The 19,803-nt window shown below is 32.7% G+C and overlaps 1 protein-coding gene across 1 annotated transcript in view; it reads right to left on the bottom strand.

Annotated features, from left to right (window-relative positions):
* Positions 1-436: 436 nt before the first annotated feature.
* Positions 437-19,803, bottom strand: part of LOC112679295 (cyclic nucleotide-gated channel rod photoreceptor subunit alpha) — a 164,039-nt gene continuing 144,672 nt past the window's right edge. Inside the window, exons 5-14 of the mRNA XM_025549043.1 lie at positions 19,183-19,420; positions 18,823-19,149; positions 14,448-15,095; positions 3,412-3,552; positions 2,908-3,060; positions 2,667-2,804; positions 2,035-2,214; positions 1,767-1,938; positions 956-1,068; positions 437-893 (exon numbers count right to left, since the gene is read on the bottom strand). Coding sequence (XP_025404828.1) covers positions 658-893; positions 956-1,068; positions 1,767-1,938; positions 2,035-2,214; positions 2,667-2,804; positions 2,908-3,060; positions 3,412-3,552; positions 14,448-15,095; positions 18,823-19,149; positions 19,183-19,420 — 2,346 coding nt within the window. The 3' untranslated portion in view covers positions 437-657. The remainder of the gene's footprint in view (positions 894-955; positions 1,069-1,766; positions 1,939-2,034; positions 2,215-2,666; positions 2,805-2,907; positions 3,061-3,411; positions 3,553-14,447; positions 15,096-18,822; positions 19,150-19,182; positions 19,421-19,803) is intronic.

Below are 19,803 nucleotides of genomic sequence, written 5' to 3'. Positions count from 1 at the left end.
TAGGCCTCATGCTTTAAGTTGCTCCTGGCCTCATTAAACTTTATGACGGCCCTGATAACAAAAGAAAATTGATTTAATTTCATAATACAGAACAATGTATTTCAAATAAATATTGTTTATGAAAATTTGAAAAAAAAATCAATTAAAACCTATGTTCTAACGTTGAATATTTTAATACGTTGATGCCCAGCCTTGTCACAATCTGTATCAGCTATAAACTCTATCTTAATAATAGTTTTAATTTACATGGCATGATAATGTCTAATGATAGAATTCTCAATAAGAAAAATAAGAAGAATTTACTATGTAGAGTCCTTTACTTTAAATCTGTAATTGCTTTATTGACAGTCACTCGATTATTTCCATTGTTTTATTACACAGGGTTTGAGGCGTAATAACAGTTTTTGATTTTTACTGCTTCACTGTTAGTAAATTCTTCTATTCATATCATATGAGCTCAAAACAATCGCAGTTTTCTGGATTTTACAAATTCAATTTCACCCTGATGATAACAAAAGAAAAAAAAAAGTAAAAAAAATTAATCACAACTAAAACTCGGTATAATATTATATTGACGTCAGTCTTTTGCGCAGATGAATCTGTTTATTATTATTAAATTTTATTTTATTTTATAATATATCTAATTTCAAAAAAGTTTTAAATTATTGACTCTTTGTTTCTTTCGTTATCGTCACAACTACTATCTGCACTGCTCCCGACGTCTTTACAAATTTGTAGCTCGATTTCGGCGAGTCTGTGGTCCATGTCCCATCGCTGTTGAGTGACTTTTTTGTTGAGGTACAAATTCTCCGTTTCCACGGCTATCAGACGCTCTTGGAGTCGGTTGATTTCCGCTTTCAGCGCGGACACCATTGACCCATCCGTACCCCCGCCTGTGTTGAAAAACAAACATTAGAAACGTAAATAACAACAACCCAACCTAGACAATGGTCACCTGAAGTGGTGGCTGAATTTTTCTGAGTTTCTTGGACATGTTGATGATGGTGTTCTTGGTCCAGCGAGTATTTACTAGATAAAGGCGATTCCAATGTGGCCGCGGCGTTGGACCTAAATTATAAATCAGTAACACATTATATGGTTATCGGCATAGGCGCACATTATGTGTAAGTTCAGGGGTGCTGGAATAATTTATAGTACACGAGTCCGTGGGGGGCTTTGCCCCCCACACATTCCTAATGCCACAATCAACTGCGTTGCCATAGTTTTTAATTTTTATTAATGAATATTTAAAATTAATTATATTATAAGTTATAATAATATTTAATTATTAATAATATATTAAACAAGATTTAATTTCCTGTTGGATGATGCAAATTATTCCAATATAATTTCCCCATCTATTTTATTGGTAAAATCTCTCCCAAACACCCCCTTATGTGCTCCTATGGTTATCGGTCGAATTTATACCTCAATATGAATAACCTTTTAACCTGACTTGGTGTAATCTCCTACTCACTTAATTAATGAGTGGTGATGTCTCAAAAAAATGCATGTACCTACTGTTAAACGCCAAATACTTATACTCGATAAATTAATTTAATATGACTGATTTATATATTTTTCAATTATTTGTATTGTTCAAAATTTATTTTTTATTTAATATTTGATAAGGTTTGCAAGGAGCAAACATTATTTCATGTTGAAGTTAACTTTACATTTCTGTAGGAGATTACCTACTTTTATAGCAGTTTATCACTCTTAATTGTGTCGCGTGCATGCGTGTGTACGTGGTCGAAGATTATTACCTGAAACTGGGGCTTGCGGTGGGACTGAAAGAAGACCTGTTGTTGATGTTGTTGTTAAACGTTGCCACCGGTCTCAAAAGAGCTTCACTGGATTGCATCCACATTTCTTCTTCTACTTTGATTTGGCTTTCCACGATCCCAGGGGTCGACTTACAGCGTCGTCCGACTAGACCTGCACGAATCGAGCCGGAAAAATGCGTTGCGTTTATTAGTACGTAATTTGTACCTACCATCTTCAGTTGTGATTTGAGTGTCCTGTACTACTTACCTTCTAGTTTGTCATCTGGACTAGGATCGGTTTTGTACTTTTCCAACCGTTTGGTCGCTATTGCTTCGAGCCTGATCCTCGCAGTTGGGTATTCCTTGAGCACGTCCCACATGTCCTTTTTCGACAGCACGAACAGGTCGCTGTAGCCCACCGATCTGACTGAAGCGGTTCTTCTGTTTCCTATAAGCAACAACATTAAGCATTTAAGAGTGTGAAAGAGTTGCAGTTCCTTTTTTTTAATTTTTAATACACAGCAATATTATATATATATACTTTTTATACTTAAATTTTTTTCCACGTTGTATAATATGATTCATAACGTAATTACAACTGATCTAAAAGTTAACTTATCCAGTAGTTATTGAACATGAAAAAATTAAATTAAATCTAAGAATGATTTAACTATATTGCATATAGATTTTCGCTACTCAAACAAAATATTATTTATATATATATATATATATATATATTAGATAATTGAGGCCGAGAATCTTTAATTCAACACTGCACACGTATACGAGGGTATTTGTAACACTTACTTTGTTTTTTTCAATTCTAAGACGCTTTCTCAAGTTTTATATATTCCATTTATAACACTTACAATTAATATTTTAAACTAATTTTTTATTTACCTGCTGTGCCCATGTTCAGTATACTGATTTCTCCAAAATAAGACCCTGCTCGAAGAACAGCTAGTACCGACTTTCCGTCATCGGTGACTACTTGCAGTTTGCCTCTGCTGACTATGTACATTTCTTTTCCAACTTCCCCTGTAAATGAAATAGTATTAGTTTTCAATTCTTACAACCACTGTGCCTGCGACAACATTACGGTGGCACATTTTGTTTCTATAGGCCGTGCATAGGTTCATACCTTTTCTGCAGATATAATCTCCAGGAGAAAAAAGTACGGGTCTCAATTTCAACACTAGCTCACATAAAAATCCAGCTTCGGTGTTTTGAAATATCTCTACTCTTTTCAATGTGTCCAAATGTACATTTATCGCAATCTCAGCTTTAAGCTTATCTAAACGAATAAAATAAATAAATCCAAGGTATTGTATTATGTATTCGTTTGAAGTAAACATATTTTTAAACCGTAATTCAAAATAGTATTCAAAATTCGTAGAGATATATGAGTTATATACATAATAAATAATTAAATAATTGCATATGTTCTTATGAATTATTTATATCCGAATCTCTCCTATTTACGTTGTCACTAATTATACTTGTTTTTGTCGACCATTTTACTAAATATTAAAACGCTCTATATCTGTTTAAACAAAGTATCGCAGAAATTTCAACAAAATGCAATGTGATTGTACGCTATTAGACGGGTTTCAAATAAAAACAAAATAATGAATTTCATAACTACCCGGTAAACAGCTAATAGCTTTCTCTTCGTCGGAACATTTTTGCGTCAACCAGAGGTAATCAAACCATTTAATAACTTTGGTCTGTAAATGATTCGGTACTCTTCTCATTCGCATGTATGTTTTAACGCCATCCAATTTTGCTAAAAAAAAAAAAAAATTAAAAAAATGAATGAATTATAATTCTCATGTATAAGTGTATATATTATGATATATATATGTATACATATTATGAAATAATAAATATAAATATGATTATGCGGTAAGTATTACTTCGAAAAGTCTATTTAACAATTTATTTATGACGCCCGTCATCTTATACACTTTACAGAATCCGCCACACAGAATGGCCGAGTTCTAATACTCATTACGATAAAATTACACTACTTAATCTAATTATTAAAATGTAACAATATAATATATAGAAAACAAGAATATAATCAATAAACTCAATAAGCAGAATGCATCAAGTAGGTAAAGACATATAATTGTTCGTAATATTTTTCGTTTACTTGTAAGCACCATTATTGCGGGGTTATACGAGCATCATGCTAGAAAACTAATATGGGTTATATCAATATAATATATTTTGTCTAAAGTTATATAGTATATGAATAGTTCATAATCGAGTCAAGAGAAGATAAACAATATAATAAAATGTAAGTACATATTATACAGTATATAGAGTCATTTACATTAGCATTCACAATCAGCTTTTCAATAATAGTAATATTACATTTCTCCTGTTTTACGTGAAAATAAAAGAGAGAAAAAAACAAGGATAACAAATAAATAAAATAAAATAAAAAAATTACCGTCGTCCAATAACTAAGTACGCCTTCCACGGTTTTATTGTACATTGAAATAATAAAACAATAATTGTGTTTATTTTGCGCGAAGGCTTTATACAATTTAGAAAAGAATTGGACCGAAATTCAAACTATTATTTGGTCCATTGGCAAATGCGTTTGGAAATCACATGTTATTATAAATTATAACGAATTATTTTTTCAGTTGGTTCAAAAAATACAACAATAATAAAACTCTATGGGTGTTATCGTCACGAACAAAGAAGAACAATTATTATCTTAAGTATACCCATTCAGATAGCAGATAATTAGTTAGAAATCTACAATTGAAAAGAAAAAGGAAGATTCACGCACAAGACCACAAAGTGAACAAACGAAGTAACTCCAGAGCGTCTATTGGAACGTATAAACAAGACAACATACATTAAGTGCAAATTATTGTTTTGTTGGAATACAATACCAAAGGAAAAATTCCGAACAGCACCAGCTGTAAACCAACCGTTCGTATCACATTTTAAGGATTTAGGCCTACATTGTCCAAAAAACGTTTAGTAGATAATATTATTACAGAAATATCTTTTATGAGTAGCATTTTAAGTTATAGGAGAAAACAAAAAAACACAATATGTAGCATATTGGACGACAGCTCGAAATAAATACGCTTAATAACAATAATTTAATAGTTTTGAAAGCATTACATGTCTTTACTTACATTGAGCAGTACCATCTGCAAAACAGAACCACATGTTAAAAATGAATTAATATATATATATATATATATCAGAAGGTATTTTTATCTGATAAAAATAATATTAATTAATATTTATTATAACTAATACTATTAGAATTCTAGTTTTTAAAGTTTTAGGCAAGAGTCGGTTCGTGTAATTTTGAACATCAAAATTTATTTCAATTTTCTAAGGTAGATATCAATTAACTTAATATTGGTTACTAAATATATATATTATTTTTAACTTATTGATTAATTAAAAAAAAAAAAAACTATTAAATCCCCGTACTTTGAAATAAGATCATATAATCGAATTTGAAATTAGTTATACTTTTCAATAATTGTATGCCACTACTGTTGTTATACGAGTAATATTTATTATATTTCCAAACAAATTTCTAATACCAAATTATATTTTTTTAACGTATTACGATAGTACATAATACTATTTGAAATTTTGTGTAGTTCAGACCAGTGGCGTATCCAGGATTCATTTAACAGGAGTGTTTTAAAATTTAATATACTTATGCTAAGTAGGGGGCTTTGCTCCCTCTCATATTACATTGATAGATACCATGTATTTATATAAATGAAAATGATTATATTAAGACGGTATATGTAAAATTTACAAGGCAGTGGCGTATACAAGGGGGGTGTTTGGTGGATATGACACTCCCCTTGAGCCGTATCATATATTACATTATATATATATATATTAATACAATATGAAATATAAAATAATGCACAATACTAATTACATATATACAGGTTAACATTATCGCGATTACGGCGGTAATGCGGTATTTCGATATACGCTTTTGACGATGGGGACTGATATGTGATAACCACGCGTCCGTGGCGACCATTTGAATATCAGTATTCGATGCTAAAATACAATACGTGAAAATTATTCGTTTATGTTTTCACGCAACACAAAACGTTTAACAATAATAGGTATTGTAGCATCGAATACCGATATTCGAATATTCGAATATACATTACATCTATATTACAGACAGTGGCGTATCTTTTTTTTTTTCTAGGAGGTGATATAATCATAACTATTTTGTACATTTGGAGTCAAGGGGGCAAATATCTTCTAGGAGGATTTTGTTATCATACTTTTCCAGTTTCCGTAAAGTGCATTTTTATATAACATGATTTAATTTAAAACTATACCAACATTAATAATATTTTCACATTTATTTTCATAATAAGTATAAGTCAAAACACAAAATAATGTCAAAATTCTGTCCACCGATCGGTTAATTTTAAACGAGACACGATTACACGAAAGGACTGAGAGCAAATGTGAACACTGAACACATGATTTACGCACTATCATTAATACAGTATAAATTAAATAATCACAGATATAATTGATTAATAGATATATAAACTAACTATGAACATTAGGATATTAAACTATAATAATAATAATAATTCATCATAATTATCTAATGTTCATGATTTTCTTGAAACTAATAATAATTATATTGTCTACAACTGTCTATGTTTATTATTAACTTCTATTGATAACGGACTGATGGAATACTAAGAAATATTAAGAATCCAATATGGACTTACGGCTCAAGCATTTAAAAGAAAAATAAGAAAAGTGAAATGAGTAAAAAAAAGGTTCTGGGGGGTGATATATCGGCTGCATACTAATTGTGTCCCAAAGATATCAACGAAAAAAGGTTTAATCCGAATTGCGGACAGAGTTTATTTTGGGTACAGACGAGTTGCGGCCCGGGTTTTCTAACTCTAGATAATTTAATCTTGACTGATAAAATATAATCCAGTATAACGTAGATATCAATAAGTATACCTTAGTCTCCGCTTTACTACTGCTAATAACGTTCTGTCGCTTTTCTGTGCTGTTTTATTTTAATTTATTTATAATGTCGAATGTTGAGATTTTGAGTGAAATGTTAAGTGAAAAAAATCGTAGTATATATGTAATCGATGGATATAAATTTCGTTTCCATAAAAATTTAAAAAATGATATTGATCGATATTGCTGTACTAAAAAGATTTGTAAAGCATATATTCATTTAAATAATAACGTAATTATTAAAAAAGTTTTAAATCACGAAAACCACGAAAAAGATGTGTGTTGAAACATTAAATAGGCAGACTGCAAGTAATCAAGTGAAACGTAAAGCTGTTGATGATATTAATGAGAAGTCATGTAAAATTATTCATAGCCACCTTACACAAGACGTAAACACTTTGACAACATACGATTTAACATTAATAAGAAAAAATATTTACCATGCTCGATCATCTATTATGTCAAAGTTACCTGTGGACTAGAATGAATTACACATCTCTCTAAATAATATGAGTCATTTATTAGTTACAAATCGTAACGAAAATTTTTTACTTGTAAATGACAACACATCAAACATTTTATTATTTTCTACTGAAACTTAAAATTTTTGAGTAAAGTTGATACAATTTTGTAGATGGGACCTTTAAAAGTTGTCCGAAATTATTTACCCAAATGTTTACAGTTCATGGTTTACAAAATGGTTATTATTTACCACTCTTATTTTTATACTTCCCAATAAAGAAATTAAAACATATGAAAAGGCGTTTATGCACATCATATCTGAATGTAGCAAACTCAACATAACATATTCACCAAAAACAGTTTTTGCTGATTTTGAAATGGCGATTCATTTAGCTCTATTAAAAGTTTGGTCTTCTATTAGTTTAAAAGGATGCCGATTTCACTTAGCCCAGAGCTGGTGGCGAAAAATACAGACAATTGACTAAGTAGTGAGTATAAAAAAAAATTCCGAAATCGGTAAATTTTTAAAATAATTTTTTGGTTTACCGTTTTTAAATTCGAACGATGTGAGTGATTGTTTTACAGATTACATAATGGCTATTCAACCAAGAAATGAAAAAGTAGAAATATTTGTTGATTATATATTGGAAACATACATTTCAAACGAGTCCAATTTTCCTCCTTTTTTATGGGCAGAATACTCGGCGTCTACTATGCGCACTACTAATAGTTGTGAGGCTTTTCATTCGAAATTCAACGCTTTGTTCTACAGTGCTCATCCTAATATTTTTGTGTTCATCGATGTTCTGAAAAATGTACAGAAGGATACCTATATAAAATTAAGAAGCACTCACTTAAATACTTGCAGAACAAATATTATTGAAAAAGAAACATTTATTAGAAATACTATGAAACGGTTAGAAGAAAACCAAATTGATAAATTTGAATTTATACAAATACTATCATAAAAGTTTTTTACTAGTGCCATAATACCTAAGAATTATACTAAATTATACTAACATTTTTAACTTCAATAAATATCATAAACGTTTTTATTAGTGCCGTAATTTTTTAATAAAAAAAAAAAACATTTTAATATCAGATTTTAATGTCAAAAAAATTTTTTAACCTTTAGAAATATCATATATGTTTTTACCAGTGTCAAAATGTTTAAATAAAAACAAAACATAATTTTTAACCTACCTGCAGTATCTACAGATGCTGCAGATAGTCCTAATTCTGTATAAAACGCGAAGGAAAATGAAGCTTTTTAAATTTAAATTTCGGGCCGCAATTCGTATGTAACTCAAAAAAACTAGGGCCGCAATTCGTATGCACCCCAAAAAAAAAAACTCGGGCCGCAATTCGGAAGAAATTTTTACCACGGGACGCAATTAGTAGCCACCGGATATATCACCCAGATAACCCCCCGTAAATACGCCACTGATTACAGATATTATGTATACATATTAATTAATTAAAATAAATGTTTTAGTTTGTACGTATTATATATAATACTTAATATTTATAACTAACACCCCCCTTCAAAAAATCCTAGCTACGCCACTGCTACAAGGTGTATACAACGTTTATTCAAATTATACTGTAAGTTGGCAATTTGGTGAAATACGATAAAATACGTTCGATGATGGGTGTTCTAACACCCATATCAACCCCCCCCCTCTAAATACGCCCTTGGTTCAGAATATCATCGTTGCAGAGTTTAAACACTTTTTGTGCTTGATTTTAATATGAAAATCTAACTGCACATCAGAAGCATACTAATTTTACTGCACTCATAACGTATAAACTAGTAACATATTTAATTAAATGGAGTTTAATTTAAACAACGCGATGAGTATAACTCTGTTTATCTATAGCGTCTTGTATCTTGAAACACACCGGGAAAGATCATGTGTGTGTATCGGAACAATAAAATGAACATTATTTTATGAAATCGACTTACAGGTTAGGTTAGGGTAGGTCAAGGCTTTAAATTGTGCTTAATACGACGCACTTAATGTCGTACAAAATGTGAAGCCTGTACTTTGGAAATTGAAAGCATGTTAGAAAATCATATTCATTGGATTTATTAAAATAGTGATAACTCATATAAATAAATAATACTGAAAGACCGGTTCATACTGCATATGAAAAAAATATTACATAATCTTAAAAAATGTTCAAATAATGAATCTCATGTACAACTGCAGATTACGTCACGGGCTACAAACATTTATTATAAATTTAGTGTGCAGTATAAAAAATCGAACATTTTAGTCCCTGAGTTGCGCTCGCAGTGTACACGTAAATTTAAAAATGTCTCTTGGACCAGTGGAGAAGTAAGTAGGCGGGGTAGAGGGAGACAAAAGACGAAATCGATAAATTCTGCAAAGGTTTTTCCTTAATGTTTGAAAACGCGTTGCTGGCGCAAATACCAATCCTCCGTAGCACCGTCCCATTTACTAACTGGCTATGTACCCACCATCTCGATAACTATATAACATAACCCTCGTAGGTCGCACCGATGAATTAATCTAGTTTTACTACGTAATACATGTATACTCGTATGGTATAAACCTGAACGGATTGAAACGGATATTTATTATAGAGGCTGTGTTATTAAATCCATGGCCCACCTTGACTGTAGATACGTGCACGTCACGTTTTCGGAATAACAAAAAAACAATACGTAACACTATTGAAATCATTAAAAAAAAAAAAATTAAAAATTCACCAAAATAAGTCGTTGAGGGTACCTGTAATATACCTAAATTTTTCAAACGCTTATTTTGACGAATGTGAATAACGTATATCACTCGGGGTACAGAGACGTGAAAAGTAATCGTAGCGTGTATTAACTATTGGTATTGTTAGATATTAGATGAAAATATATTATATTCACTGGAAATCAATTTTTAATTTTGATTATTACTTTTTCTTCCCCGCCCATCGCACCTAGAATCACATATATTTTAAAGACCAATCAAAAGACATGTAGACTATATTCATTGATCAAGTATTTTCCATAAAAATAGGTATTAATGTACTGAATAAAATCAGAACGTGAATTATTATTAAATACCTTTATACCTTTATAAAATGGTTGTTTCGTAAATAGAATGTATCGTATATGGCTGTTAATTCAATACGACCCGATATCGTTTAATCTTGTTAATTTAAGCTTATAATTTAAGCCCAAAAAAGCTTTATATTATATCTATATGCTATTATAGATATATTAAATTTGGGTTTTGATTTACTATCTTTATATTAGGCTCTAAGTTCAACAAAATAATATATACTATCATTGGAAATAACAATCTTATGAACAATAATAATAATAACTGTAAGGATGCGGTGAATGTACCTAAGTTCAGTAATTTTTTCTCACATTCAGTGACCAGAGTGTACTTAGTCTCATAATGGAGGATTCTATAATATTTGGTATGCACAAAAGCATAAGTCAGACTTTGAAAGCTTTAATAGATTTGAATCTATAAAAAAGATTTCAAATCCTCTTCACCTAAATATTGGGATACGTGTTCTTCGGTTGGAATATTAAATATCTATAAAATGTAAGAACGACTTCAATATTAAGTTGAGAATAATTTAGGCAATTAATATGTTTAATTATATAAAATTATGTTAACCGAAGTATTTTTATATTTTTTAAATTATTGGATATTTTGAGAATTAAGTTCACATTTCAGATAAATTTTATATTTATTATATCTAAAATGCAAAAGAAGCTTGATATCAAAATATTAAATGTATACTTAAAATTGAATATGGTTACTATAAAATATTTAATCTTGATCAGAGCAGATTAAATCAATTTGAAATAAGATCAGTAAATTATACATATTATGACTGAAAATAAATATGAAATACTCAATTTAAAATAAAATAAAATAAATAAATAAATATATATGTTTTTATTTTATTTATTACTATTAAATAAATATCGTAATACTCTTAAATTTATAAATTTTAATTAAAATAAAAAAATATTTATAGAAAAAAAAAATAAATAAAATAAAAATGCATTTAATGGATTGATAACATTTACTCTTTGTTATAACGTTCTTGAAAATCGCAAAATAACAAGTATGTCTCATAGTACAACTCAAGTTAATGAATATTGAAAAAAAATGTATTCATTATAATATTTATTTGGTAAAATAAAAAAGTCAATGGGTTTTAAATTATCGAAATAAGACTAAATGCCCGTTAATGTACTGATACTAGTGTCTCTGACCCGAAAGTTTTTGTTGGACAGTTTCATCAATGTCAGACACTGGGCAAGGTCCCCTTGACCAGTCGACATAGCTACTTGAGTGGCTGTTGTCTGGAAATCTTTAATTGTTTTTGTATAAAGAAACCCTTATAATGTATAAGAGTCCCTTCGTTAACCACTGATCCTACCAAATATTGGTAGTGGCTAGTTACAACACATGTTTACTAAATAAATTGTTTTTCGTTTGTTGCCAAATTTAATGTTATGCAAATTAATTCAGTATGGTTGTATTAATTATTATTCATTGTAAACACGTACCATAAAAGATAACTTGAAAACTAATTCACATATTGGAAGTAGTCCATGGGAGATTACCTTAGAAAATCAAATATTTTACAACATTGTAGGGCTATGTGGTATACATGTGTATTTATGCAATTTAATAGATTATTTTCCATTGCATACCATCAACTACTTTAACATGTTTAATATTTAATTGTTGGTATACTTTTTTCACATTTATCACTGCAGATATTTCTTTAATTAGAAATTTTGTGAAAAATTATTATTATTATTATTACTTCTGTTTTAAAATGCGTATTTATGGATTTATAATTTTTCAAGCGTTTTATTTGGTGGAAAAAAAAATTTATAATTAGCCTGGTTGAAAATACGAAAATGATTAAAAGCTCTTGGAAACCTTTTTGCGGGCCATTAAGCCTCAACTTTTATAATGCGTTTTTGTGACGAAGATCATTACTTAGCCTCACATAATGGACACCAATATATATGTATCGTTTTTTAATAGGGTACCTATACACTTTGTATAACGAGAATTAATCATAAAAACTTAATATTTATTTAAATTTAAGTCTCTTCTGATTTATATTTTTAATACGAATAAAAATTTTTTTTCATTATTTGTTATAGATCTACGCTGATAAGTAAATTATTTATTGCGTTAACCAATATTAAGGTATTAATATTACACTATCCATTATTATAAAATATAATTTAAAAATTTAGAGGATTTAGGGAAATAATAATGCTTTCATTGGAACTATATTTTATGGGACCAAATATTGTTTATAATTTACATATAGTCAATGTATTTAAATTTAAAACTTATCATAAATTAGTTTTATCAGGTCTACGGGAATATTTTTGTATCTTTATATTAAAAAAAAATTAATTTGCATACAATGTGTAGGTAATTAAGATAAATTCAAAAAATGTGAAAGTTGTTTTAAAAGTTGAAGTCGTTGAACAGAATTTTTATTTGAATAATAAAACTTCGTTTAACAAGGAAAAACTTTTTGATTAGGAAACGTGCAGGTATATACAAAGTATAATAATTAAATACCGTAACAATATAAATTACAGAAAAATTCCAAGTTGATGATTAAACAAAATCTAGATGGTTAGGTATAAGTGAATAATTAATGAAGTGTAAAATCCTATTTAATCAATTTAAAATAATGTTTGGAAAAATATATACTCTGCATATACTCATAATTTGTTCTAAATAATAGCTTTGTCGCTTAGGTCATTGCTAAATAATAATATTTTTTAGTTAATTTATAAAAATATTGAGATTTGAGCATGAGCCATCGTTTCTCCCTTAAACAGCATAAATAATAAAGTTGTAAAGTTTTTTAGTTAAAATATATTCATTCTACGACTTGAGCGCTTTTGTGCTTAAACGTATTTTAAACAAATACTATTTAGGTATCATGTAACATTAACATTAGTATTGTCTACTAACCTTAACACATCAAAACCACAACGATTAATTCAAGGAACTGTATTATTTTTATATGTTTGAAATAAATGTAAAAATGTACCCTATGAGTCGTTCTTCGTTCTCCACTCGAATATTCGGTAAAATGACAGTAAAATGACAGATAAAACACCACGCCAATTAAAATCTATGGTGCATAATATTATTTGTGCGATTGTGCTGGCGACGGCCACAAACGGTATTTTGTTGAAACGCAATAATAAAAAAAAAAATTTAACCGCCTTGTATGCGAAACGATTTGTTGTCAGTTTCGAGAACTCGGCCGATAAATCGTCAAACATCGCTAGTAATTCATAGATAGAAACGATTTGTTCGTCGATTAATCAACCGACATCATAGTTGTACGTCTAGGGTTTAGAGGTATAAGTGTGATTTCAGAGTGTTGGGCCATGAAAATCAAGGAAGGAGTCTCAAATCGATGATTCTTGATTTAATCAATTTTTACACCACATTGATACACACGTGTTTACGATTGTCAGGCCGGTTGGTCGATCGTATTGATTTGCCTGTGTGCTGAAAACCACTAATTTACACGTGAAAATTTGGTCTGTTGGATTTGATTAACAACAAATCGTTTCGTTTCGAATCAGACGCGAGTCATGAGACTGTGTACTAGAAACTGGCAACACAATCGTTACGATAATGTTATTTCCGATCACGCAAAAGTAAGAGAAAAAAAACCGATTCAACCCGATGCCCGGAAATCCTAACACTAAGTCGAACAATAAACTATGTCCATTACAGATTTATAAATTGAATATTTTTAGCATGTTTCATGGTAATAAATAACAGTAAGAATATTCCTATATCACCCCTTCTCTTTAAATAAGTTTCCGATACGCCTCTAGGGTAGACCAAGGACGCAAAATAGTTGGAATTATGAGGGGTGGGGGCAAAATAAAAATATTCAATTCACACACGCGAAGAAAAATTGGTCGCCGCACTCGCGTAACATAAATTATAATACAAGTGCGTTGATACTCGTTGTTGTTTACAAATCGATTTCTCATCCACTTACGAAATCGAGGAGAATGATTTTTACTCCATCCCCCAACCACTGACTCGATTTTTGCGCCCCCGCGACAATCGACGAACGCCGTTCGAAATAGCGACGACGCGATCGCTTGCCGCGCGGACGACGGGTGGAACGTCCACTCACCTTGGAACTCCTTGCGGCCAGCGCTCACACTGACCACTATGCTGGCCACGTGGCCGAGCACGGTGGCAAACAGCAGCAGCCCGAATAGCAGCTGGCATATGACGAACGCGTACTCGCCGTTGCTGCGCGGCTTGGGCAGGTCGCCGATGGTGGTCAGCGCCAGCGTGCACCAGTAATAGCTCTGCAGGTACCGCTTCACCGTGTCCGTCTCCTCGGCATCCGAGCCCGTGTACACCCAGTTCTTGCTGCCGAACCCGTTGTTCTTGTAGATGATGTGGTACAGGCACCCGTTCCAGTGGAATATCACCAGCAGGTAGTGGATCAGGCTGCCGGAGCGGATCAGGTTCGGGTAGTTGGTGTGCCGCTCGGTGCGGTCCATGAACGCCCAGAACCGGTAGATCTTAACAATGCGGAACGATCGGAGTATCGAGTTGAACCCGATGGACAGGTACAGGAAGTCCAGCGGCAGCAAGCACAGGCAGTCGATGTAGAACGTAGTCGAGTTCATGTAGTGGTTCCGCAGCTTGGCCGCGTCCGTCTGCAGCACACCGTCCTCCAGGTACCCGGTCCGGAAGTGGAACAGTATGTCGATCACGTACAGCAGGTCACACAGGTAGTCCAGGCAGAACCACACCACAATCGTGTTACCTGTGGGCCAACCAACCGTTACCAACGACCACGGATGATAATCACGATGGTCACATGTTACCATGCATAGGGTGTCCCACCACCATAATATGCGTACCATTAAGTAAGTACCATGCGTTACCATAATATGCGTACTAAAGCTACCCCCCCCCCCATCCATCGCTTAACGATATCGACATTACGAGGCACTGTCCAGACGTAATCGAATTCCGTTTGGCAGTTGCGGTCATAACGACTGCGATAAAATTCATGTTTCTTTATTTCGATTTAAATTCTATTCCCCTGGAAAATGTTGATGTTTCAACTTTCTATTTCTATTTCCCTCGTGATTTAAAAATTTTATTTTTTTCCTTTCAGAAAAATCGTTTATTATTCAACGGGGCATAACGACTAATAGTATTTAATAACAACCACAAACGACAGTTTAAAAAACTAATATGTTTAATGAAATTTTTGTTCCTGTTAACTAAAATAATAAAATATTAAAATACCATGTGGGTTGTGAAAGTACAAAGTTGGAACGTCAACGTTTTCTGAACTATAAACATCCGTAATACGGTCATCTTCAAATATTTCAAAAATTACGAAAAGTTATTTTATTTTATTATTATTAAACATAAAAGTACAAACAAAATATGAATATTTTGTAGTTGGCACTTCCCTGTAAGTCATGTAAGAAACAGAATTCGATGACCTCCATTATTGCAATCGGCAATGTGTCGCATATAACAATCACGCTCACGCTTTTGATTTAATGTTGTCGTCGTACGCGCTTTATAATGTTATACACCACTGCATTACCATGGTATATACCTACGCGTAACGCATATATATATACATACATTTTACTCCTCATCATGTTCCATTTCATTGTATAATCTATGATAATATTAATTTACTAGTACAGATTATTGTGATCTCAATGATTCTAGTGCACATTCGTTTTAAATTATGAAAATCAGTTCGAATTCTTATTAAAGTAATTTCAATAGACGTTTTTGAAAAATAATATTAAAAATCTCATTGTTTAATCTAAAGAGGTCGCCAACCAGTCAATCTTTCTAGGAATATAGATCGAGCGTTATAAAAGTTTATTTTTCTACTGTCAGTCGATCGCGTGATAAATAGTCGGATAATGGGAATATTAGATTATGATTATGAAAGAACAATAAATATTTTAATTATTCTTTGGAGTATTCAATGTACCTTTTTTTTTTGTTCATCAAACAAATCTCATTCTAAATACCTTAATTCTCATTGATGTTGGTCACCAGGGACTTAAAATTTAAAATGTAGCTCATTTGTTTGAAAAGATTGGCGACCCTTGGTCTAAATAGATTAATAAATTAGCTGAAGACTTTTAAACGACTTAATTTACTGTAAAGTCTATGAATATAACTCGATATGTTTCCAAGTACATGTATTTGATATCGACATCGGAAATTACTGAAAGTTATTTTCGATGTCCGCGTCGTGTCTAAAGTGTGTCAATATTGTTGTGTAGTGGAGGGAGAGGTTTAGGGGGGTTCAAACCTTCCCCGAAATGAATGGATGATTAATTTCAAACGTAGTTATCCTATCTTATATACTTTAAAAAAAATGAATTGTTCAAAATACAATTAAAATATGCTAGAAAAAAAAATATTTTGTTAAGAAAAGTGAATTTTTAATAATTTGTGATTTTCCAAACGTTCTAAAAGGTATTTGTATTTAAAACTCTAATTTTTGAAATTCCATGATGGCAATACTTCGTGAAAATAATGTGTATTTGTAAGTCACTTATTATTAATAAGTAAAAATAAGTAAATATACATAATCGATATAATATTATTTACAATGGTACATTATGATTGACGGGTTTCCCTAAATTTTGTGTTGTACGGTCATGTGATAACGATCGACAATAGTCAATCTATAGTAAATAGTCAATTATTTCAAAATAACGGTAATCAGACCCGTATTTAGAGGTTGTACGGGTAGGCACATGTCCGAGGGCGTCAAGTCTCAGGGACGGCAAAATATTTTAGCAAAATTAATTTTAAAAATGATGTACCAAATAAAAAAACAAAAGAAAAAAAGAAAAAAGAAAATAGTATGTTTTATTATGTTATACTTTATTTAGTTTGTTAATTAAAAAAAGTATTAAACAATTTTAATTTATAAGTTATATTTTAATATTAAAGAATCTCGATTATGGACGAAATAATAAGTGTTATATTATTATTATTTATTTTTTTTTTTTTTTGGGGGTGGGGCATAAATAATATACCCGAGGCGCCAAATTTTTAAATACGAGCCTGACGGTAATTATTTTTATTTCCCCCCCTCCGAAATTTGTTTCTGCGTCCGCTCCTATCGTTGTGCAACATTTGTGAAATTCCTTTTCGGAAACGCGACATTATGACGATACCGACTGTGGTATGCCCAAGGCATGTGTGGGCAAAAAGGATGATAAAAGGGTCGATTCTCTTATCCACTCGAATCGAGTGACTGTAACACGATAGTGAAGATAAAACTATAAAATTATCTGAAAGTTAGTGTAGGCTAAATAGCTATCTAATGCTCTGATTTAAAATAAAAATACACTATTTAAATATTAAATACCTAAATTACCTTTTGTGTAAAAGTTGTGTACTTACTATTAATTTAATAGCAATAAAGTTTTGATTTAACTACAATGAATGAAATCAACACGATATGAACAGCTCTTGTTGTATAACTCAATATACCGTAGAATTCAAACATCAAATGTACTGACGAAAACCGAGAAAAACATGTTTAATAATTATTGATGTATGGATAATGTTTCTAGACGATAATATTTTATGTTATTCTAACTTTTTCTAGGAGGATTACATCTATAACGTTATTTGAGACAAACATAACGAATGGTTAGATCGAATTTAAATGTGTTGACAATAATTTGACACTAGAAGTGAACTCGATCATGATGTACAATAGAGTATTTCGTTTCTTTATAGACATGATGAATTCCATGTCAGATCCAAATACAAGTCGCATCAATATTTGAAAAAGAGCATTATTGTAATAAAAAATTTGCGTTAGATAATCTTTTTATTTTATTTTATTTATTTATTTTTTTTTTTTGTACGAGTTAATTTAATAACATTCATAGAGGATTTAAAATGGGTATTAATTTAAACTCTTGATTGGAAGATTTCTGCTGAAGATTAATACTTTTATATTTTGTGATATTTTAGTATTTGTAGTGCGTTAAATTCAGTATACACCATAGAATAAGTTTTTAGTGGATATTGTACAAAATACAGATAGAGTAATTGATTACTACATTTAAATATTTTATTTTGATATGAATTTTATACGTTATATTATAATAATAATAATAATATTATATAATAATTAATATAATAATTACGAGTATATAATAATATTATACGTGAGGTATAATTAATAATTATAAAATTTAATCACGAATAATAGTGTGTTACCTAAAGTATACATAATATAGATTTTGGTAATTTGTAAATTTATTACTCTTACACTTCTATAATACCCGTTGATATACGCTACTGACCGTAATTAATAGTGTGGTCTACAGAATTTTCAACTGTAATCTTCATAAGGGCGGCTACACATAGCTTAACGCGGCACTGCTCGGACAGCTTTTGAGTAGGTTTCGTCCCTCAACCCCTTCCACTCCCGTTACCACGCACGCCGAATCGGCGAATTAGCGGCGCGTACTTACGGTTGATCTCACTGAACGCGAATCGGTAGATGATCACCCAGAAGTTGTAGAGAAACGCCAGCGAGACGACCATGTTCCAGTAGTAGCACAGCTGGCCGGCAGGGTCGAACACGAATGACCACCGGATGCCCTTGACGCGGTCGGACGTCCGGTCCCGGTACTGCCGCGTGCCGCCGTTTTTCTGACGGCCACCGTCGAAGCATATGGAACCGCGCGCGTTGTTGTACGACGCGCGACCGCTCGTGCCTCCTCCGGCCGTGCCTCCACCGCCGGCGTTCCCGGAGCCGCCGCTGCCGGCCGCCGCGGCCGCCGCGGTCGCCGAAGCGCCTACGAGACCGCCACCACCTCCACCGCCGCCACCACCGCCACTACCACCGCCGCCGCCGCTGCCACCGCCGCCGCCACTGCCGCCGCAAACGCCCGTGCCGGCGCCGTCGAAGTTCACCCGGCTCGGTCGGGGCTGCCCGGACGACGAACGGCCGCCGCCCGCCTTGGCAGCGATGTCCGAGTCCGAGCTGGCCACGCCGCCCGGAAGGTAACCACTTCGGTTGGTGTACGCGGGCGTCAACGAGTCCCGCGAGTTGGAGAAACAAGTGTGCTGCGAACAAGCGGACAACGTTATCGGTACCGTTGCGTAACGCGTGACCGCGCGCGCGGGGACGGACCGAGGGCCCCAGCGGTTTTCGCAGCCGCCGCTGGCCACCGCGTTCGGAACCCGTCCGATCGCGATATTTTTTGCATTCGCTCCCTTCGTCCTTGGCCGCCCGTTAACGATTGTGCGATGCGCCTTCGGGAAACGCGTCAGGTGTAACAAGCGCAGCTCGAGGCCCGATCCTAACGTTTCTGCAAGGTCCCCGGGGTGGATACGGCCACTTACTGCACTCTCCCTGTCGGTCTACCCCCCGCGTGTGTGGATCACTCAAATGTCAGCTGCAACGCTACTGTTCGGTATTCGTTAACTTTCGTCAAGCGAATGTCCGC

The sequence above is a fragment of the Sipha flava genome, unplaced genomic scaffold (genome assembly GCF_003268045.1).
Source record: "Sipha flava isolate LNK unplaced genomic scaffold, YSA_version1 134_pilon_pilon, whole genome shotgun sequence".
Taxonomy (NCBI): Eukaryota; Metazoa; Arthropoda; class Insecta; order Hemiptera; family Aphididae; genus Sipha; species Sipha flava.
Note: the sequence above shows the minus strand (reverse complement) of the source record. Positions and strands in the feature narration are given on the sequence as shown.